At 45.6% G+C, this 20,080-nt stretch overlaps 1 protein-coding gene across 1 annotated transcript in view; it reads right to left on the reverse strand.

Annotated features, from left to right (window-relative positions):
* METTL22 (methyltransferase 22, Kin17 lysine) overlaps positions 1-20,080 on the reverse strand; it is a 388,543-nt gene that overhangs the window by 78,995 nt on the left and 289,468 nt on the right. Inside the window, exon 9 of the mRNA XM_063429464.1 lies at positions 5,627-5,792. Coding sequence (XP_063285534.1) covers positions 5,627-5,792 — 166 coding nt within the window. The remainder of the gene's footprint in view (positions 1-5,626; positions 5,793-20,080) is intronic.

Genomic DNA, 20,080 nt, shown 5'->3' on the forward strand with positions numbered 1-20,080 from the left:
GTTCCAGAATTTTGCTAGTATTGGGCATTGCTACCACACATGGGAGTGGTGGGCTACCGTGCGTTGGCATCTCCAACATTTATCTGTGGTCATGTTGTGTATTTTTTGGATTTTTACTGGTGTGTAATGCCATCAGGTGATGTGTTTATAGTTGCTCTCCTGGGCTACGATAAAGGTAGTTGATTTGTGTACCATTTGGAGGATAGTGCGCCAATCTCGTTGTGAGACGTCTACTTGTAATTCTTTTGCCCATTTCAGAGTGCAGTTGGGCAAGTCCAGGTCCTGTGCCTCTCTAATTAATTTATACATGGTGGACAGGATCTTTTTTGTGAGTGAGTGGGCTGAACATATTTGTTTGAAATTGGTTAAAGCGCGTAATCGTTTCATAGGAGATCTTGGATTTTAATGAAGTGTACTATTTGGTTGTAGTGTAGTTGTTGGTTGCCTATAGGGACAGTTTTAGGCATGATTTGGGAAAGGCTTTTTATTTTGTTATTTTCGACCATGTCCCTTTAGTTGTAATGCTTTGCCATCGTGGTATGTGTTGTATGTGTTCCCTGAATGTCGTCTTTGGAAGCTGGGGTTATGTGTAAGAGGGTAGAGGGGGGAGGGATAAGGTGAGATCTTTGTTGTTCTTGATAGCTTGTGCCAGACTTGAAGGGTAGCCCTAATTGATGGATGTGTGTCTTGGTGATGCTGTTGTTGTGTTTGGTTTGATATTAGCCAGGGGTGTACTCCCATGGGACCTCTGAGAGTGTATTTTCCAATATTACCCATTGTTGTGTTGGATTAGTGTAGGTCCATTCGTAGATTCTAGAGAGGTGGGTTGCTTTATGGTATGTTTCGATATCTGGTAGGTTCAGTCCTCCCTTATCTCTGCTTTTGACTAGTGTAGCGTGGGCAATCCTAGGGTGGGTGTTGGACCATTTGAAGCTTGTGAGTGTGGATTTGACCGTTGCACAAAATCTGTTCAGTATTGTGATGGGGAGTGTTTGCAGGAGATATAGTATGCGTGGAAGTATATTCATTTTCACTATATTGGTTCTACAGAACCATCCAAAACAGGGTCTATGCCAGACACACAGGTCCCTAGTGATAGTTGATAGTAGTGGAGGAAAGTTAAAGTCATAGAGGAGGTCTAGATTGGTAGGAATGTGGACTTCTAGGTATTTAAGAGACTTGGATGCCCAGGAGAAGTGGAACCTCTCCCGCGTCTGGGTGTCTAGAGAACTCGTAGTGTGTATGGGTAGTAAGTCACATTTGGTTAGGTTAGCTTGAAAGTTGGAGACCTTACTGTATATTTTTATTTCAATTTCCGATAAGATAATCGGTATTGTGGATAGCGGGTTAGAGATGGTAAAGAGCTGTGACCTTATAATCTTGTCTGTCAATTTTGAGACCCTGAATGTGCTCGTTGTCCCTAATTCCTTGCAGGAATGGTTCGAGGACCAGAATGAACAGGGGAGGCAACAGGAGACCTCCCTGTCTTGTTCCATTTGTGATGGCTACTGATTGAGAAAGCTGACCATTGATGCAAAGTCGAGCCGTGGGTAGCCAATAAATGGCTGCCAAGCATTCTTGCCATCGCAACCCAAAGCCCAAGTATCGCATCATGTGGGTGAGTAGTGACCAATTCACCCTATCAAATGCCTTTTCGGCATCTATTGCTAATAGGGTACTGTGTATTTTATGTTTCTGGGCCCAGTGCATCAGGTTCACAATTGTTGTTGTGTTATGTTTAGCTTCCCTTCCTGTCACAAAACTGCCTGGTCCTGGTGAATGAGATTCGGCAGAAAGGGTTTTAATCTATTGGCCATAATTTTTGTCAGGATTTTCAGGTCAATGTTTATGAGCGAAATTGGTCTATAGTTCCCGCAGATCGAGGGGTCCTTGTCTGGTTTAGGGATAAGGGTGATAGTTGCTTCAAGTGCTGATTTGGGTATTGAGGATAAGAGTTTTCATGTATTGAATGCCTCAATGAAAGGTTGTGCTAGTGTTTGGGAGAGCCTTTTGTAGTATTTGTCTGTGTAGCCATCCAGTCCAGGACTTTTACCTGTTGGGAGTGTTTTGACTGTGTTTTTAAATTTGTTTAGTGTGATTGGTTCGTTGAGAAATTTGATTTCATTGAGTGGGTCAGTGTTTTTAATCCTAGGTCTAAGGAAGTTCATGATCTCTTCAGTGGATGGATGTGTTTGTGTTAGGTTGTAGAGGTTTGTGTAGAATTTATGATGTCTGGCATGTGTTGTGTTGGAGTTCCGTTTTCTTGTTTGATTTTGGAGATGAAGGTTGATTGTTTGTCCTGTCGGAGAGCTTGGGCAAGAAATTTTCCTGCTTTCCCTTCTTTAGTGTAGTATGTATGTTTTGTTAGTGACATTTTGCGTTTGGCATGTAGTTGTAATATTGTCATGAGTTCTGACCTTTTGGTTAGTAGTGTTTTGTAATCGTCTGAGGAGGTAGTGTTTCGGTGGTGTTTATTTTCCAGGACTTTTAGTTCTTGGGTTAATTGAGTGATTCTAAGCTCTCTCTTGCGTTTTAAAGAAGAAGCAATATGGATCATCTCCCCTCTCATTAATGCTTTGTAGGCTTCCCAGACAAGGGCTTGGGGAGTGTCTGGCTGTGTGTTCTCTTTAAAGTATGCGGTGGCTGTGTTTCGAAGTCGTGTAATGGTTTCAGTGTTGTTGAGAATGAGATCATTACGTTTCCACAGAGATGTAGGATTAGGTATGGTCGGGATGGTTAAAACTAGTGTCATGGGTGCATGGTCTGACCATGTGATTGGACCATATGCAGCTGATGTAACCTGTGGTAGATACCTGTGTTGGAGGAAAAGGGTGTCAATGCGGGAATAAGTTCCCGCGGGGGGTGAGAAAAAAGGATAGTCTTTATGCGTGGGGTGGATGGCCCTCAAGCTGTCGTATAATTGTGCTTCATGTAAGGTGTTGTTGACTTGCTTTCAGTTTTGTGCCATGTGTTGTTGTGGTTTTGCAGTGAAGTCTAGGGGTGTTTATATCACCCCCTACTATTAGTATGCTGTCTTGGAAGATGGAAAGTTTGTGGTATTTTCTTTAGGGCTAGATTTTGCTTTTTATTGGGTAGGTAAATGTTAGCCAACGCTATCTGAGTATTGCCTAGTTTCCCTTTGACAAATACAAATCTACCTAAATTGTCTGTTTGTTGGTCTTGGTATGTGCATTGAGCCTGATTCCCAATTAATATCGCCACCCCTCTTGATTTGAAACCTGTGTAGTGGCCAAAAAAGCCTTTCGGGTAGTCTCTGTTTTGTAAGACTATATCCTCCTTGTTTCTGCGAAAGTCTGCTAATGCTATGGATCTTTTTTCAGGAGTGTTTATACCTCTGGCGTTTTGGCATGTTTGGGACTCTGGTGTGGAAGTAGTGGGGGAACATAGTTGTGGTTATTTGGTAGAGCCTGTTAATTGGGTGTGAGTGTTACTATCAGGAGGATTAAGTTATGCTGTGGCTATAGGGTAGTGAGATCTTTGTTAGTAACAGTTGATGGATCGGTTCTACCTATATTTCGAGTATCTGAATTCATGGGGTTGTATATAGTAGGTCCTTAGGTCGCCTGGGCTGTACTTGAGCTTTTGATTTTAGGTTTGTGGTCCCCTAAGATATCGCCCTTGTGTGGCCTATTACAATGCCTATATCAATTCTCAGTCGTCAGTATTGATCTCACTTGCACTGGTCAAATGCACTTATGTACAGTTACAGAAATAAAAAATATAAAACAATTATAACAAAACGTTTCAACAATGATCAACAGTGTTTAGCAGTGTTAAGTGGTGTTCAGTCGTCTCTTCTATCTCAGTGGTTATATGTTGTGGTTTCTGAGGTATTGAAAGGTAACGTGAGGTCTTTTAGTATGCACTGCAGGAGACCTGAAAGCCAAGATGAGGTCTTTTAGTATGCACTGCAGGAGACCTGAAAGCCAAGATGGTTCAGGTGGATGGAGATTGGGAATAGTATTTTCTATATTAGATAATAGATAAATCCTCTCTGGTGAGAGGGAAAGACGTGCTCTATCTCGACGCAAAGATAGAACCCTAGGTAATTCAGGGTAGTGTGGCTACATGTGGAACCCGGGGTTTTAAGAATCCTATAAATGTAAATTTCCCTTTAGGAGAATAGGGTTTATAGAGCTAATAACTAGAATGGACAATCCTGGTGGAGGGGAGGTAGGAGGAGGGAAGCGGGGAGGGAAGGGGGAAGGGTGGTTTGTATCTGTAGTAGGGTGTACAACCTTGGTTATATGGTAATGTCAACGATAACCAGGTAGTGTAAGGTAGGGCATACCGGAGATAGGAGTCCCATTAGTGAGTTTAAGTTCATCGGATCGGGTACAGTTATCTGGGTGGATATGATAGTACATGACATAAACATACAGTATATATATTAAGGATTATAGTGATACGACCTGTCTAGTGATGACCGTATGGGATGGACGTGCAGGGTGTTCGGTATTAACCATAACGTACAAGGTAAAGAATTAGAAGCAAAATTAGAATGAAACATCAAAGATTAGAGTTACCAGCGAGGATAGTTACTGTAGTCTTGTATATGATTGTCCGGTCATGGGGAAAACTCATCCGGTAAAAAGAAACAGGACGTATAAAAACAGTGGTGTCTTTATAATAACACAGAGTAGTGTTCCCTGTCATCCGATGATCTGATTTCCCGGGTAGGTGGTGTGGTGTGATCGATGGCCTTTCGTAGTAAATACGAGGTGGTTCCGTCTGGCTATTGATGTGGTCAGTTGCGAAGTGGAGCGAGTAGCCGCAGAAGACTTTTGCAAGATTACTTGGATCCATTCGGTAAGGTGGGGTATAGAGGGGTTGTCCAGGACGTCTGGGAGGAAGATAAACTGGGCTACGTTTGCAGGTGGGGTGAGGTGAGGAGAGTTAGTTGAGGAGAGTTATGTACGGTGGGGATAGTATGTCCCTGAGCAGATTATTTTTCCGTGCGATGACTGGGGAGGAAAAGTTTATGTGATGAGGTGGCTTCCGTTATGCTGATGGTTCGGGCCATTGGCGGCGAGTTTCATCCCGGGCACCTCTATATCTCTGTTGAGGTGATAGTAACAGTTGGTCGTTCCTTTGCTGGTGTAAGCCAGAGTTGCCATTGCGGGAGGCCTTTGGCCTCCTGGTTCGGTTGTGGCGAGTTCCAGTCTATGACTTGGGTGTCCGGTAAGTCCAACGCTTGAAGGAATGGAGGGATGTCTAGTGGAGAGCTGATTGGTATTGTGTTTCCTTTGTTACTCACTATTAGTGCAAAGGGGAATCCCCAACGATATTTGATGTTACGATTCCTTAAATGTTCAGTTATCAGCTTAAGAGCTCTTCGTGCCTCCAGTGTGTACCATGACAGGTCAGAGTACACTTGTATTGGGTGGCTATGAAATAGTAGACGTTGTGAAGTTTCTCTCAGTTTTCTTCGAATATTATCTTTGATGGAGAAATAATGTACCCAGCAAATAATGTCTCTTGGCACCATAACCACTAGAGCAAGCTTTAAATAATCACCAGCTGATATTGCAATGTGGCACATTTCACTAATTATATTTAAAATGTATTGCTGTACAGGTATTAAACCGTTTTACTCATTACTTACCAACTGGTCACTTCGTTCATAAGTGAAGTACTGAGGAAATGTTGGTTTTATTTCTTCTATTTTCCATTTTTGTTTATCCTTGATGCTTTGAAAATTGTTTAAGCAATATTGGAAATGATTATAGCCATCACTTGTGATATTCATATCTCTTAATGTAAAGTTGAACCTATAAAGAAAAGCAAAATATTTCTATTTTAAATTGTCTCCAATTATAATAGATCACATATATAATGTCTATTAAATTATATAACAAGGCACACTGATAAGAGGACAGACACAGAATGGCCGAACCCTACGTTGGACAAGAAAAAGCTTACTCCGTAATGATCCAAGTTCAGGGTAACACAGAGACAGGGAAAATGAAAATTAGCCGGGCTGAGGTACATGGTAATAAGTCAGACAAACAACACAGGAAAATGTTGAAAATAAATACGGAGTCAGAAACAAAGCCATGGTCAATACCAGAATACTATACAATAGCTCAAGGAAGCACTAAAGGGTGCTGGGACAGAAAGCACAATAGGGCACAAAGTACAGAGCTAGGAAGGTTTAAATAACCTAACAGTAACTTGTGATTGTTCCACGTCATGCTTGCGCCCCCAAAATGTGAGTGCATGGGTTCGCCGGTGTGACGAGGAGCAACGGGAGCCAGACAATATTTGGGGCTTCCATTGACTCCCCTCCTCTCCCCCCCCCCCCCAATTTGATAGGTTTTTTTTCAAGAATAAGTTGGGGGGGTACAGAAACGAAAAGGGGAAGTAGGGTTAATGACATAATGCATTTGGCATACACAAGTAGACAATCACATACCAGTATGTGCATTACAGTACCTACATCATAATAACGAATCACTTGGAAACGGGTGTACAACATAAGATGTAGAGTGCTTCTACCTGTGGGAGGGAAGGGGAACGGGAGGTGGGGGGAGGCTCTCCAGCAGGATACTTTGTCATTTATTAATTTAGTTGTTACTCTTGTGAACTTTAGCTCTTGTTTGTCAGGAACATTAGTGGCTCATCTGCTATGTGGAAATACCGTAGAGGTTAGCCACACAACTTCATTTAAGGACATAGTCACGGCTTTATATAAGTTCCATTCGGTAGGTAAACTCATGTTATGCATATGACAAAGTTGTCCCCAGGTGGTTGCAACTCTCCTTAGTGGACTAACGTGTCTATGTGTTGTCAAGGTTTCCCACAGTAGTGAGGAGTTTGGTGGGGAGCCTTGTGGAGAGTCCCTAAGTGGATCACTCAGGTGCATGGGCTTGGAGTCGTACAGTCTAGAGATCTCTATTGTGCCTCGTCCCCAACTATTTACAATTCAATATGCCATTAAAAGGAGGATAAACAGGATGCCTAAACTGCAGGAATTCCCTACTGGTCATTTTCTGAAAAGAGAATTCTAGTACGCACTTGAATTTTCAGAAGTAATACCCTTTATGTCAGCTTACGTCTATATTCTAAGTAGTTGGGTGAAGAGACATGGTTCCCTAAGTCTTCTCTTAGAGTAGACTACTCCGTGTTTGCCTGTGTCGGCTTGGTGGGCCAGTATGAATAGGTCAGTGGGATGGTTTGCCCATCCTGAGTCACACAGCTATTAGGTGGGATCGGTCAGGGGCATGGCGGATCTGGTGATTGATCCAATTTGCATATATAAGTATCCTACACCTCTTTGGCTCTCCCAAAGAGTGAGTTAGTGCCCCGCTGGCGTCTGGCCACATACTCGTAGTCTGAGTTGGTAGAGAATTGTTGCATTAACACGTGTCTTGAGGGCGCCTCCACTAACTTCCAGGCCAGTGCCAATAGTGTCAACGCTGCAACTAAAGTATGAAATAGCAGAATAGCCTCCCACCTCGGAAATGTGTCAATGTGTAAGAGCAATAGACCTAAGCTTGGTGTAAGTGTTATTTCAGTTTTTAGGACTTGTGCCAGAGTGCCCTCTACTAACCGCCAGTATGGCTGAATGTGGTTACAGGACCACCATATTTGGTACATCTGGCCTTTGTCGGCTTTACATCTACAGCATGTGTCCTTTGTACCTGTAAATATTTTCGCCAGTCTAGCTGGCACCATATACCATCTGTAAAATATTTTCCTCATCAATTCTATATTCATAGTGCAGGATGTTCTCCCTTTGTGTGCCTTAAATGCTTTTTCTCCTGGAGGGTCGTAAATTGTAACAGTGTGGTTTCCTGAAATAGGTGTTTTACTTAAGTGCACCCTCCTTCAACCCACGCTAGGTGATCAAACATGTGGTTGGCTACCAACAGTTTACTCAATTGGGAAAGCCACCATCTATACAATCAAAAAGTAGGAATACCGTACAGGCAATACCTAAGAGCAAGACGAAACTGCTCAGATGATGAGTCATTCAATAGAGAAGCAAAAGAATTGCAAAAACAGTTTAAATCCCAAGGCTACCCGAATAGAGTATTAAAAAAGGCATACCAGTGGGTGTCCTCAATAGAAAGAACAACTGCCTTACAAACTACTAAACCGGAATTAACAAAACAACCCATGTATAGGGTCCTTTGACCAGTTATGGGACCCTATTAAAATAATCTATATCGATCACTGGCCTATCCTAAGACACAATGGCCAAGTATCACAGCACGAAGGCCTAAAAATCTTAAAGACATCCTGGTACATAGCCATTTAGAACCAGAACCACCAGTAAAAACATTGTTAGATACGACCAAAGGCACGTACAAATGCGGCCACTGTAAAGCTAGTGACTATGTGAAACCTTCTAAAACTGTTGAATGCACTCAAACTAAACAAGAATTCCCTATAAAACAATTTATCAACTGCTCGTCCACAAAGGTAATTTATGTTATAACTTGCAGTTGTGGCACTCAGTATGTGGGAAAGACATATTAACAGTTTAGAAGACGTATATTGCAGCATGTTAACACAGTCACAAATACCAACTTATGTACACCAGTGGCAAACCATATTAGGAAAAATCATAACAGCGATGCCTCACATTTAAAATTTCAGGCAATTGAACAAATTTCCCTTAACCCGAGAAAGGGCAATTTTAATCATAAAGGGACTCTCCAGGCAGCCGAATTTACTCACCTGGTTCCAGCGCCAGGAGCCTCGTGAAGCCGCGCCCCCTATTTCGTCAAAATGACGAAATAGGCGGGCGCGAGCAGGGAGATATCAGACGCTTACATTTGGTCATTTGGTCATTGCTCCCTTGTGCGCTTGCGCGGCTTTGCCGCACATGCGCACATACTTCAGAGGGCAGCATCCATGCCGCCCTCTGAAGTCCTGAGCGCAGTACCGCGCATGCGCGCGGTGTGCACGGCCGCGAGCTGAGCTGACTGACAGCTCAGCTCGCGGTCTTTGCCCGCCCCCCTCCTCTGCTGACAGGCTGGAGAGAGAAGGCGCGCACACAGTGCCTTCTCTCTCCTGCACACGTCAGACGTATTTTAATACGTCTGACGTGTACAGGGCCTTTTTAGGGCCCTGCATGATAGGAAGTCCCTCTGGTGGTATTCCTGGAGGTATTCCTATCAATGTAAACACTATATTTTCTCTGAAAATACAGTGTTTACATTAGATTGCCTGCAGGGAGCTATAGATCATACCTGAATAACTACATTAAGCTGTAGTTGTTCAGGTGACTATAGTGTCCCTTTAAACTGTTAAAACAAGAATCAAGGTGGATTCATACTTTTCGAACACTGGGTCTGAATGTAGAGTTCAATTTCACTCCCTTCATTCATGGCTAGAGGTTTTCTTTCGTCTCTCTCATCTCCCTGCCTCTCTTAGCCCAGACTTAAAATAAACCATATGGGCAGATCATTTTGAATAAAGTATTTCTTTAAAATTAGATTACTTCAACAAAAGGAAGGTTGAATAGATTATACAAAAAGTTACAAAGGTCCCAATATATTTAACAACATTATCTGGGTCCTCAACTAGGTCTGAAAAATTCTATTGAGCAGAAAATTCTTATTGGCCTATAGAACAATAAAGTACTGAAAATATAAAGATCATACAAGGATACTCCTTTCACACCCATAATGGGAAATAACATTACATTTACATCACTATCAAAAATTCATCAACTGTGAATAAAAACGTAAGAGTTCTGAAAAAGACACTCAGGCTTAAAATTTTGTTTAAAAAGTTTTTAATTTAGATCAATTGCATTTGATCAAGAAAACTAAGATGCTATAAAATAAATTAGGAAAGGTCCAAGAATTGTAAAAAACTATTTTTAGTTATGGACCATTACTATATATCATACTGACTTGAAAACCATTTACAACTGCCTAAATACAATTAGCACATCATCCTTTTATGAAATATGTACCATAAACACTTAACTTTTCGTATGGGTAATTTACTCCCTTTCACCAAAGTCGTGTGGAATAACAAATCCCTATATGTCAAATTGACAAACAGGGTACTTGGATATAAAGGGTTAATAACCCGTGCTAAACTCTTACTATCAGTGACGTCAATCTAGGAGGCTGTATCAACAGCCCATTGGCCAAATTCAAATTGAACTGCCACCAATCAACTACTAACACCACTTATATTAACCGGGAAAAGAATGCCTCCGGTTCCCCTCTGATGAGCTTAACAGCGAAACGCACGTTAGGGCGTTCAGGGCTTTAACGCCTGACCACCTAACTATCTAGACTTCAGAGCAGCTAGCTCTGCCACATCGTTACTTCATATTGATAAACTTGGGACCTGCTCAGCACTTTACACCTGCAGTGGCCACAGTAAACTGTACACTTACTTTCTGCTGTCTTTCCTCCCTCTTTTCTACATAGCATTAACGGCGCGGGGGGGAAGGCTCTTTATTTTATTTACCAGCTAGGGACAGCTTTTGATAAGGGGTGCCCTCGAAGGCACAGTAGGGTGAGTGTAACTATATCGGAAATACACAAATCCATCCTCTACCTCTCCTTACCCTGTGAGTGCAGTTTAGTCATTGTCTACCAGAAATTCTAACTTCTATTATCAATATTAAACTTTTGGTACTAATGATCTATATAGAGCACCTAGAGGCTCCAAATTTTCAAACTGCATCCAGTTACAGGGTGATTGGTATGGAAGATTGGCATTGGTAATGTTGTTAATGCAGGAGCGGTTCTTCTCTCATCACTCGGAGATCCGCAGTGCATATCTATATCTTTAATAAAAAGCTCTTCCTTCCTTGTGAAGTGTGACAGCTTTTGTAGCCTGCCACTATCTATACGCAAATCTGAGAATACAGCATACTGTACACCTGAACGGGCTACATGTTATATAAACTCCCAGCAGTTAGCTACTGTTGCACTTAGAAGTGACTTTTGCTACAATTATTTCGATACTAGTGTCTTGAAACTATCAGTTCGGATCTGTCACATAGTTGGTTACCTTGGGAAATAGCGGTGACAGACTACACTAAGAGAACTATATCGAAAGTCAGTATATATTATTCCACGGAGAACAAGTTTATCAATTATTGGACAGTGTATGGGAACATAAACTGTTAGCAATTTAGGTTTGTAACGGAATGCAGTGTAACAGCATACGATATCCGTTGGTACATCTAGGAAATCCACAGTCAGAATAGAAAGCTAGGCAATGTTCCCAATCCTCCCAATAACCGGACGAAACACAGTTTGGGAGTCAACTAACTCGGTTTATTCACAGGCAGCATATTTATACAGTTCCCCATGCAAGGGGTTTCCAGACAGTAATTCCAGGGGATTTCTCCCACCATGCATTGTGACTTTCCCAACAGGCACTGCTGCACGAGAACGATACTCCCACTAAAATGGACGCTTAAGTGGATTATCTCCTCGTGCAGCAAAACCGACAATTGACATTAAAATACACAATTCACATAATATTCGGTACTTTATAATAATTGAACGTTCGGTAGATAGCTGGGGTCGGAGCGCACACTTTGTGAGAATACCGCTCTGATCCCCGCTGAATTGACCGAACGCCGCGCATAATACAGTAAAACATTAAAGTGGGTTAAAAAGTACCGAATAAGTACGGGACATATAATGTACCGAACGCGGGACTCCCGAACGCTCTGGAAGTCCAGCGGTGTTCAAATCATTGAGTAGCCGTTTTCCGTTCCAGGCTCTCGACGACCGAACACCGCTGCAGAGACAAAGGATCCAAGATGGCCGACCGCCGCATGGTCGGTAGTCGAACGACGGCCACCTAGGAGAGCCCTTAATTACCGATTGCAACAATGTTGCAATCGGTTAATTGGTGCCACACGACCTGTGAATGTGTGGTCTACCTGGGGAGTCCACATTCGTACGGCGAACGGCCAGGATAGCCGTGTTTCGTCGTATGAATGCTTGGTATGCTGGCAGCATACGGCTGCCAGCATGCGAACGGCCATAGAGCAATACACATACACTTAACGTTATACATTATATTTTCAGCCTACGGACAACCTGTACTGCATGTAGTTCAGAAGTGGCTATTTTTGCCACAATGCTCCCCCAGAACCAAGCCGGCATACACAGTCTGATTCCAACGGATCGGCTTGGGGATGTCCGGGAGAGTACTCACAGATCACTTCTCGAGTTCAGTCTGTCTGGATAACCCGTCAGCGTTACCGTTTTGTTTTCCTGGCCGGTAATGGATAGTAAAGTCAAAGGGCTGCAGCGCCAAGCTCCAGCGCAGCAGCCTGGCATTGTCTCCAGACACACGGTTTAGCCACACTAACGGGTTGTGATCTGTGAGTAAGGAAAAAGGTTGTCCGTACAAATATGGCTGTAACTTTTTAAGGGCCCACACCACGGCCAGGCATTCTTTCTCGATGGCGGCGTAGCTCACTTCACGAGGCAGCAACTTGCGGCTTAAATAGGCTACGGGGTGTTCTCCGCCATCGGCTCCCACTTGGCTCAGTACTGCCCCCAATCCAAACATTGAAGCGTCTGTGTGAACAAGAAATCTTTTAGTTGGATCAGGAGCAGTTAACACAGGAGCATTAGTGAGAGCAGTCTTGAGTTGTTGGAATGCCTGCTCACGAAGAAGAACCAGTCGGGGAAGGTTCTTCTTCGTCAGGTCTGTTAGGGGTTTGGCCAGGGTGCTATAGTCAGGGACAAACTTTCTGTAATAGCCGGCTGTCCCTAAGAACGCCAGCACCTGGGTCTTAGTCCTGGGGGTAGGCCACTTGGCTACGGCCTCAATCTTGGCTGGCTCGGGCCTCTGCTGCCCACACCCTACACGGTGGCCCAGATACTGCACCTCGGCCATACCTATGTGGCACTTGCTAGGTTTTAGCGTCAACCCAGCCTCCCCAATGCGATCTAGTATCGCCCCTATGTGGTGTAGGTGGTCTTCCCAGGTTTGGCTAAAAATGGCTATATCGTCTAGATAGGCACAGGCATACTCCTGAAAACCGTCCAGTAGCCGATCTACCATCCGCTGAAAGGTAGCCGGAGCGTTTTTCATCCCGAAAGGCATGACCTTGAACTGGTACAGGCCAAACGGAGTGACAAACGCCGACTTGGGAATGGCATCATCGGCTAGTGGGATCTGCCAGTACCCCTTACACAAATCAATGGTAGTGAGATACTGGCCCCGTGCCATCTTATCCAACAGCTCATCTATCCGGGGCACCGGGTAGGCATCAGACACCGTTTTGTCATTTAGCCTCCGGTAGTCAACACAGAATCGGGTGGTGCCATCCTTTTTAGGTACCAGGACTACCGGCGATGCCCAGGGGCTATCGGAGGGTTCGATAACCCCTAGCTGCAACATTTCGTCTAGTTCGGCTTTCATATGGGTACGGACGGATTCCGGAACCCTATATGGAGCCTGGCGCATAGGTAGCTGTCCCGGGGTCTCCACTCGGTGGGTGGCTAGCGGAGTGTACCCAGGTAAATTGGAGAAGGTAGTCCCCTTTGCTACAATCAGCGCCTGTACCTGGGCACGCTCCTGGGGGCTTAGCCGCTCCCCCAACTGAACTCCCCGGGAGGGCTCTATCTGTTCCTCGGGTTCTAGTAGGTCGGGTAAGGGTAGATTTTCCTGATCCTCTACGAAGGAGGCACATATTGCCGTCACATCCTCTATCCTCTCATGGTAGGGCTTGAGCATGTTCACGTGGAGCATGCGTCTCCTCCCTACCCCTGAGCAGGGGCCGATCACATAGGTAGTGTCGCATCGCTGCTCCTCTACCTGGTATGGGCCTTGCCAGATGGCCTGCAGCTTATCTGTGCGGACGGGCTTTAAGATCAAAACCTTCTGGCCCACCTGAAAGCTGCGGTCCCTGGCTCCTCTATCGTACCAGCGGCGCTGGCGTTGCTGGGCCGCCTGGAGGTTGGTGTGTACAGCCTGAGTCAGCGCCTCCAGACGGTCCCTGAACTTCAGGACGTATGACACGATAGGGGTTTCGTTAGTGGTACTCTCTCCCTCCCAGTGTTCCCTAATCAAGTTCAAGGGTCCTCGCACCCTCCTCCCAAACAGTAGTTCAAACGGGGAGAATCCTGTCGACTCCTGGGGGACCTCTCTATATGCAAAGAGTAGGTGAGGTAGAAACCTCTCCCAGTCTTTGTGGGTCTCCCCGAACGTCCGAAGCATCTGCTTCAGCGTCCCGTTGAACCTCTCACATAGCCCATTGGACTGGGGGTGGTAGGCGGAATTAACTATTGGCTTAATGCCACACACCTTCCACATATGTTGGGTAACTTCGGCCGTAAATTGGGTACCTCGGTCCGAGATTATCTCTTGGGGGAAACCTACTCGGGAAAATACCTTCATTAATGCTTCTGCTACGGTCTCAGCGTGGATATTAGAGAGGGCCACGGCTTCGGGGTATCGGGTGGCGTAGTCCACTATAGTTAGGATATATCTTTTGCCAGAGGGACTGGGTTTTGGCAGGGGACCTACGATATCCACTGCTACTCGGCTGAAGGGTTCTGCTATGATGGGCAGGGGGCATAGCCTGGCTTTGTGGCGATCCCCTCGTTTACCTACATGCTGGCAGACGTCGCAGGAGGTGCAATATTGGCGCACATCCTGAGAGATCCCGGGCCAGAAGAAGGCATGGGTCAAACGGTATCGGGTACGGGTCATCCCTAGGTGTCCTGACAAGGGGATGTCATGAGAAATTCGCAGCAGCTCCTGTCTATACTTCTGGGGTACCACTAGCTGTTTATTAGTTAAGGTGACAGACCCCCCCACATCTTTTGCCGTGACACGGTATAGCAACTCTCTTTCCCAGATGAACCGCTCCCCCTCTAACCCTGCTTGGTCGGTTTGTGCCCGGTCCCTATATACTTGGAGAGTGGGATCGGTCTGGACTTCGGTCGCAAAGGTAGTCGGGGTATCCCAGGTCATGGGGGTCAGTTGGGGAACACGGTCTCTTACCTGAGCCTCAGAGTGCATCGGTGTGGCCGTGGTGCGAGCCTGTTGCCGGGTGGTTACGGGAAGGGCCTCCTGGTACGGAGCCTGGGGAATAAAAGCGGAAGTCATTTGGCCCAAGTCATTCCCCAGTACAACATCGGCAGGTAAATTCTGCATCAGCCCCACTTCTACGGTCCCCTCTCCCACACCCCAATCCAAATGAACTTTGGCAGTAGGTAGCCGGTATACTGCTCCCCCGGCCACCCGTACTGCCACGGAGCCGCCAGTGTGGGTTGCGCCTGGTACCAAATGTGGTGCAACCAAAGTTAAAGTGGCTCCCGAATCCCGGAGCCCTTGCACCTCCTTCCCCTCCAGGGTCACTAGCTGCCGATGATGTTGTCGGTTGTCGGTGGCTCGGACTGACATTACTTCGTGCAGCACCCCAAGAGGCTCCTCAATTTGAGCGCTCAGCAATTCTTGGGTGGCGGGTGCTACCTGGTAATGGTGCGCAGCAGCCCTGGGTGCCAAATTTTGTCGCACCTGATTCCAAGCTTGTCGGCTCCGGTTTTGGGTGCACTCTCGAGAAATGTGCCCCCACTGCTTGCAGGTGTGACACTGAATGTTAGCCCGGCCGTTGTATCGGGAGGGGGTTGGTGGAGTATTCAGTGCCGGCCTGTGCAGGGGTGCGGTGGGGCCGGTAGGGATAAAATTATTGGGTGGCCCGGTAATCCGAGGGAGAGTCTTATTTTGGGCACCGTGATGCCTCCTGGCATCAAAATGCTGATCCGCCAATTTAGCGGCTTCGGGTAGGGTGAGTGGTTTCCGGTCTCTCACCCATTCTTGTGCTTCTGAGGACAAACCATTAAAAAATTGTTCCAGCAGCATTAACTGCCTCAACTCCTCCATGTTAGTAGCGTTGCTGGCCTGTATCCAGCCTAGTGACGCTTGGTCCAGCTTGTGCGCCCATTCTGCATGAGAATCTTTCTCAGGCTTGCGCAAGCCCCGGAATTTCCGCCGGTATGCCTCTGGGGTAATAGCATACCTCTCTAAGATCGCCCTCTTTACTTTAGGGTAATCCTTACTGTCCTCTCGGGGTACAGCACGGTAGGCTTCCGCCGCCCTACCCGATAATTTGCCTGCCAGCAGCGGCACCCATGTTGCGGGTTCCAAATCGTGCAAATCGCACAGCCGCTCAAAGTCCTGCAAATACCCATTGATTTCGTCCTTTTCTTCACAAAACGCTTTAAATGCGTGATGTGGGACTTTGGGCTTTACCTGTCCGTAGGTGGAGGCAGTAACAGACTCTGCCCTAGGCGGGGTCGCTGGTGTGCTGGTCGCCATCAGATAATCCTGTACATCCGATACCATCACGGTCAGTATTTCCAGCGGTACTGGTTGCGGTAAGAACTCCAACCTGGTTCGTAGCTCTTTTTGGAATGGGGTCTCTTCCTTGGCTGGTGGGGGTGTAGCGCTGCGGGCTCTGTCTCCCTCCATCAGTTCAGCGATCAGCACAGCCTTAGATTTGTTGCTGGCTATCTTACCCCTGGCTTCCAGTAGCTCTTTTAAAGTTTGTCGTTTTAGTATGGTATAATCAATCTCCATACGAATTGCCCTTGCTTTCCTTGTTCGGTAGTTCCAGTTTACACGAACGCTGCTTTTTCGGCTGTAAGGTTCGGATCCCGTCGCTTGCCACCAATTGTAACGGAATGCAGTGTAACAGCATACGATATCCGTTGGTACATCTAGGAAATCCACAGTCAGAATAGAAAGCTAGGCAATGTTCCCAATCCTCCCAATAACCGGACGAAACACAGTTTGGGAGTCAACTAACTCGGTTTATTCACAGGCAGCATATTTATACAGTTCCCCATGCAAGGGGTTTCCAGACAGTAATTCCAGGGGATTTCTCCCACCATGCATTGTGACTTTCCCAACAGGCACTGCTGCACGAGAACGATACTCCCACTAAAATGGACGCTTAAGTGGATTATCTCCTCGTGCAGCAAAACCGACAATTGACATTAAAATACACAATTCACATAATATTCGGTACTTTATAATAATTGAACGTTCGGTAGATAGCTGGGGTCGGAGCGCACACTTTGTGAGAATACCGCTCTGATCCCCGCTGAATTGACCGAACGCCGCGCATAATACAGTAAAACATTAAAGTGGGTTTAAAAGTACCGAATAAGTACGGGACATATAATGTACCGAACGCGGGACTCCCGAACGCTCTGGAAGTCCAGCGGTGTTCAAATCATTGAGTAGCCGTTTTCCGTTCCAGGCTCTCGACGACCGAACACCGCTGCAGAGACAAAGGATCCAAGATGGCCGACCGCCGCATGGTCGGTAGTCGAACGACGGCCACCTAGGAGAGCCCTTAATTACCGATTGCAACAATGTTGCAATCGGTTAATTGGTGCCACACGACCTGTGAATGTGTGGTCTACCTGGGGAGTCCACATTCGTACGGCGAACGGCCAGGATAGCCGTGTTTCGTCGTATGAATGCTTGGTATGCTGGCAGCATACGGCTGCCAGCATGCGAACGGCCATAGAGCAATACACATACACTTAACGTTATACATTATATTTTCAGCCTACGGACAACCTGTACTGCATGTAGTTCAGAAGTGGCTAGTTTTGCCACAAGGTTATTTACCGAAATCGTTCATTTAGCTACAAATTTAGCAGACCGGCATCAGAGTCATAAATCTTCGAACGTGGCTCCTTGTCAAAAGTATTTTCTTGCATTAGAATAACAGGTGTTTCATACACCAATTATCTAGAAAGCGTGGTCAAAATAAACTATAAAATTTTAGCCCTTTTTTCAGTGGTTAATTTTTGTCCACTTAGGTTACATTCAAGAACCTCTATTACAATTGTATTCCAGTCCTCACCTGTCAGTATTAAACTGCAGATCCTCCTGTAAACAAAATTGGTATAGGATCATTTCTGGACAGTACAATTTATATAATTTTGATTTTATCTATTTTTCTTTATTTTTGTGTTTGTGTGTTAGTATGTTCAATTGATATATTTCTAGCCCTTATATTGAAGGGTTTTTTAATTATTAGATTAAAAGTTACGTTTTATTTTATATATTTCTTCATCCAGTATACCACCTATGTTATTCCCTGGTTTATAAAACTATTTAGTACTGTTACCTCCAACTAGTGATGTCGCGAACATAAAATGTTCGGTTCGCGAACGGCGAAACCGCCATAGACTTCAATGGGCAGGCGAATTTTAAAACCCACAGACTCTTTCTGGCCACAATAGTGATGGAAAAGTTGTTTCAAGGGGACTAACACCTGGACTGTGGCATGCCGGAGGGGGATCCATGGCAAAACTCCAATGGAAAATTACACAGTTGATGCAGAGTCTGGTTTTAATCCATAAAGGGCATACATCACCTAACATTCCTAAATCACAATGGATATGGATTGACACCTGACATATGACATATTGACACCTTGACATATGGATTGACACCTGTCCTCAGAGACCCTGATACACACTGACACAGAGCAGAATAGGGACTGTTCCCCCTACATAGGGTCACTTGGCAGATATGGATTGACACCTGTACTCAGCGACCCTGATACACACTGACACAGAGCAGAATAGGGACTGTTCCTCCTACATAGGGTCACTTGGCAGATATGGATTGACACCTGTCCTCAGAGACCCTGATACACACTGACACAGAGCAGAATAGGGACTGTTCCCCCTACATAGGGTCACTTGGCAGATATGGATTGACACCTGTCCTCAGAGACCCTGATACACACTGACACAGAGCAGAATAGGGACTGTTCCCCCTACATAGGGTCACTTGGCAGATATGGATTGACACCTATCCTAAGGATCCCTGATATACACTGACACAGAGCAGAATAGGAACTGTTCCCCCTACATAGGGTCACTTGGCAGATATGGATTGACACCTGTACTCAGCGACCCTGATACACACTGACACAGAGCAGAATAGGGACTGTTCCTCCTACATAGGGTCACTTGGCAGATATGGATTGACACCTGTCCTCAGAGACCCTGATACACACTGACACAGAGCAGAATAGGGACTGTTCCCCCTACATAGGGTCACTTGGCAGATATGGATTGACACCTGTCCTCAGAGACCCTGATACACACTGACACAGAGCAGAATAGGGACTGTTCCCCCTACATAGGGTCACTTGGCAGATATGGATTGACACCTATCCTAAGGATCCCTGATACACACTGACACAGAGCAGAATAGGAACTGTTCCCCCTACATAGGGTCACTTGGCAGATATGGATTGACACCTATCCTAATGATCCCTGATACACACTGACACAGAGCAGAATAGGCACTGTTTCCCCTACATAGGGTCACTTGGCAGATATGGATTGACACCTATCCTAATGATCCCTGATACACACTGACACGGAGCAGAATAGGGACTGTTCCTCCTACATAGGGTCACTTGGCAGATATGGATTGACACCTGTCCTCAAAGACCCTGATACACACTGACACATAGCAGAATAGGGACTGTTCCCCCAACATAGGGTCACTTGGCAGATATGGATTGACACCTGTCCTCAGAGACCCTGATACAAACTGACACAGAGCAGAATAGGGACTGTTCCCCCTACATAGGGTCACTTGGCAGATATGGATTGACACCTATCCTAATGATTCCTGATACACACTGACACGGAGCAGAATAGGGACTGTTCCTCCTACATAGGGTCACTTGGCAGATATGGATTGACACCTGTCCTCAGGGACCCTGATACACACTGACACGAAGCAGAATAGGGACTGTTCCTCCTACATAGGGTCACTTGGCAGATATGGATTGACACCTGTCCTCAGAGACCCTGATACACACTGACACATAGCAGAATAGGGACTGTTCCTCCTACATAGGGTCACTTGGCAGATATGGATTGACACCTATCCTAATGATCCCTGATACACACTGACACAGAGCAGAATAGAGAATGTTCCCCCTACATAGGGTCACTTGGCCGATAAGGATTGACACCTGTCCTCAGAGACCCTGATACACACTGACACAGAGCAGAATAGGGACTGTTCCCCCTACATAGGGTCACTTGGCAGATAT

The sequence above is a fragment of the Pelobates fuscus genome, chromosome 8 (assembly GCF_036172605.1).
Source record: "Pelobates fuscus isolate aPelFus1 chromosome 8, aPelFus1.pri, whole genome shotgun sequence".
Taxonomy (NCBI): domain Eukaryota; kingdom Metazoa; phylum Chordata; class Amphibia; order Anura; family Pelobatidae; genus Pelobates; species Pelobates fuscus.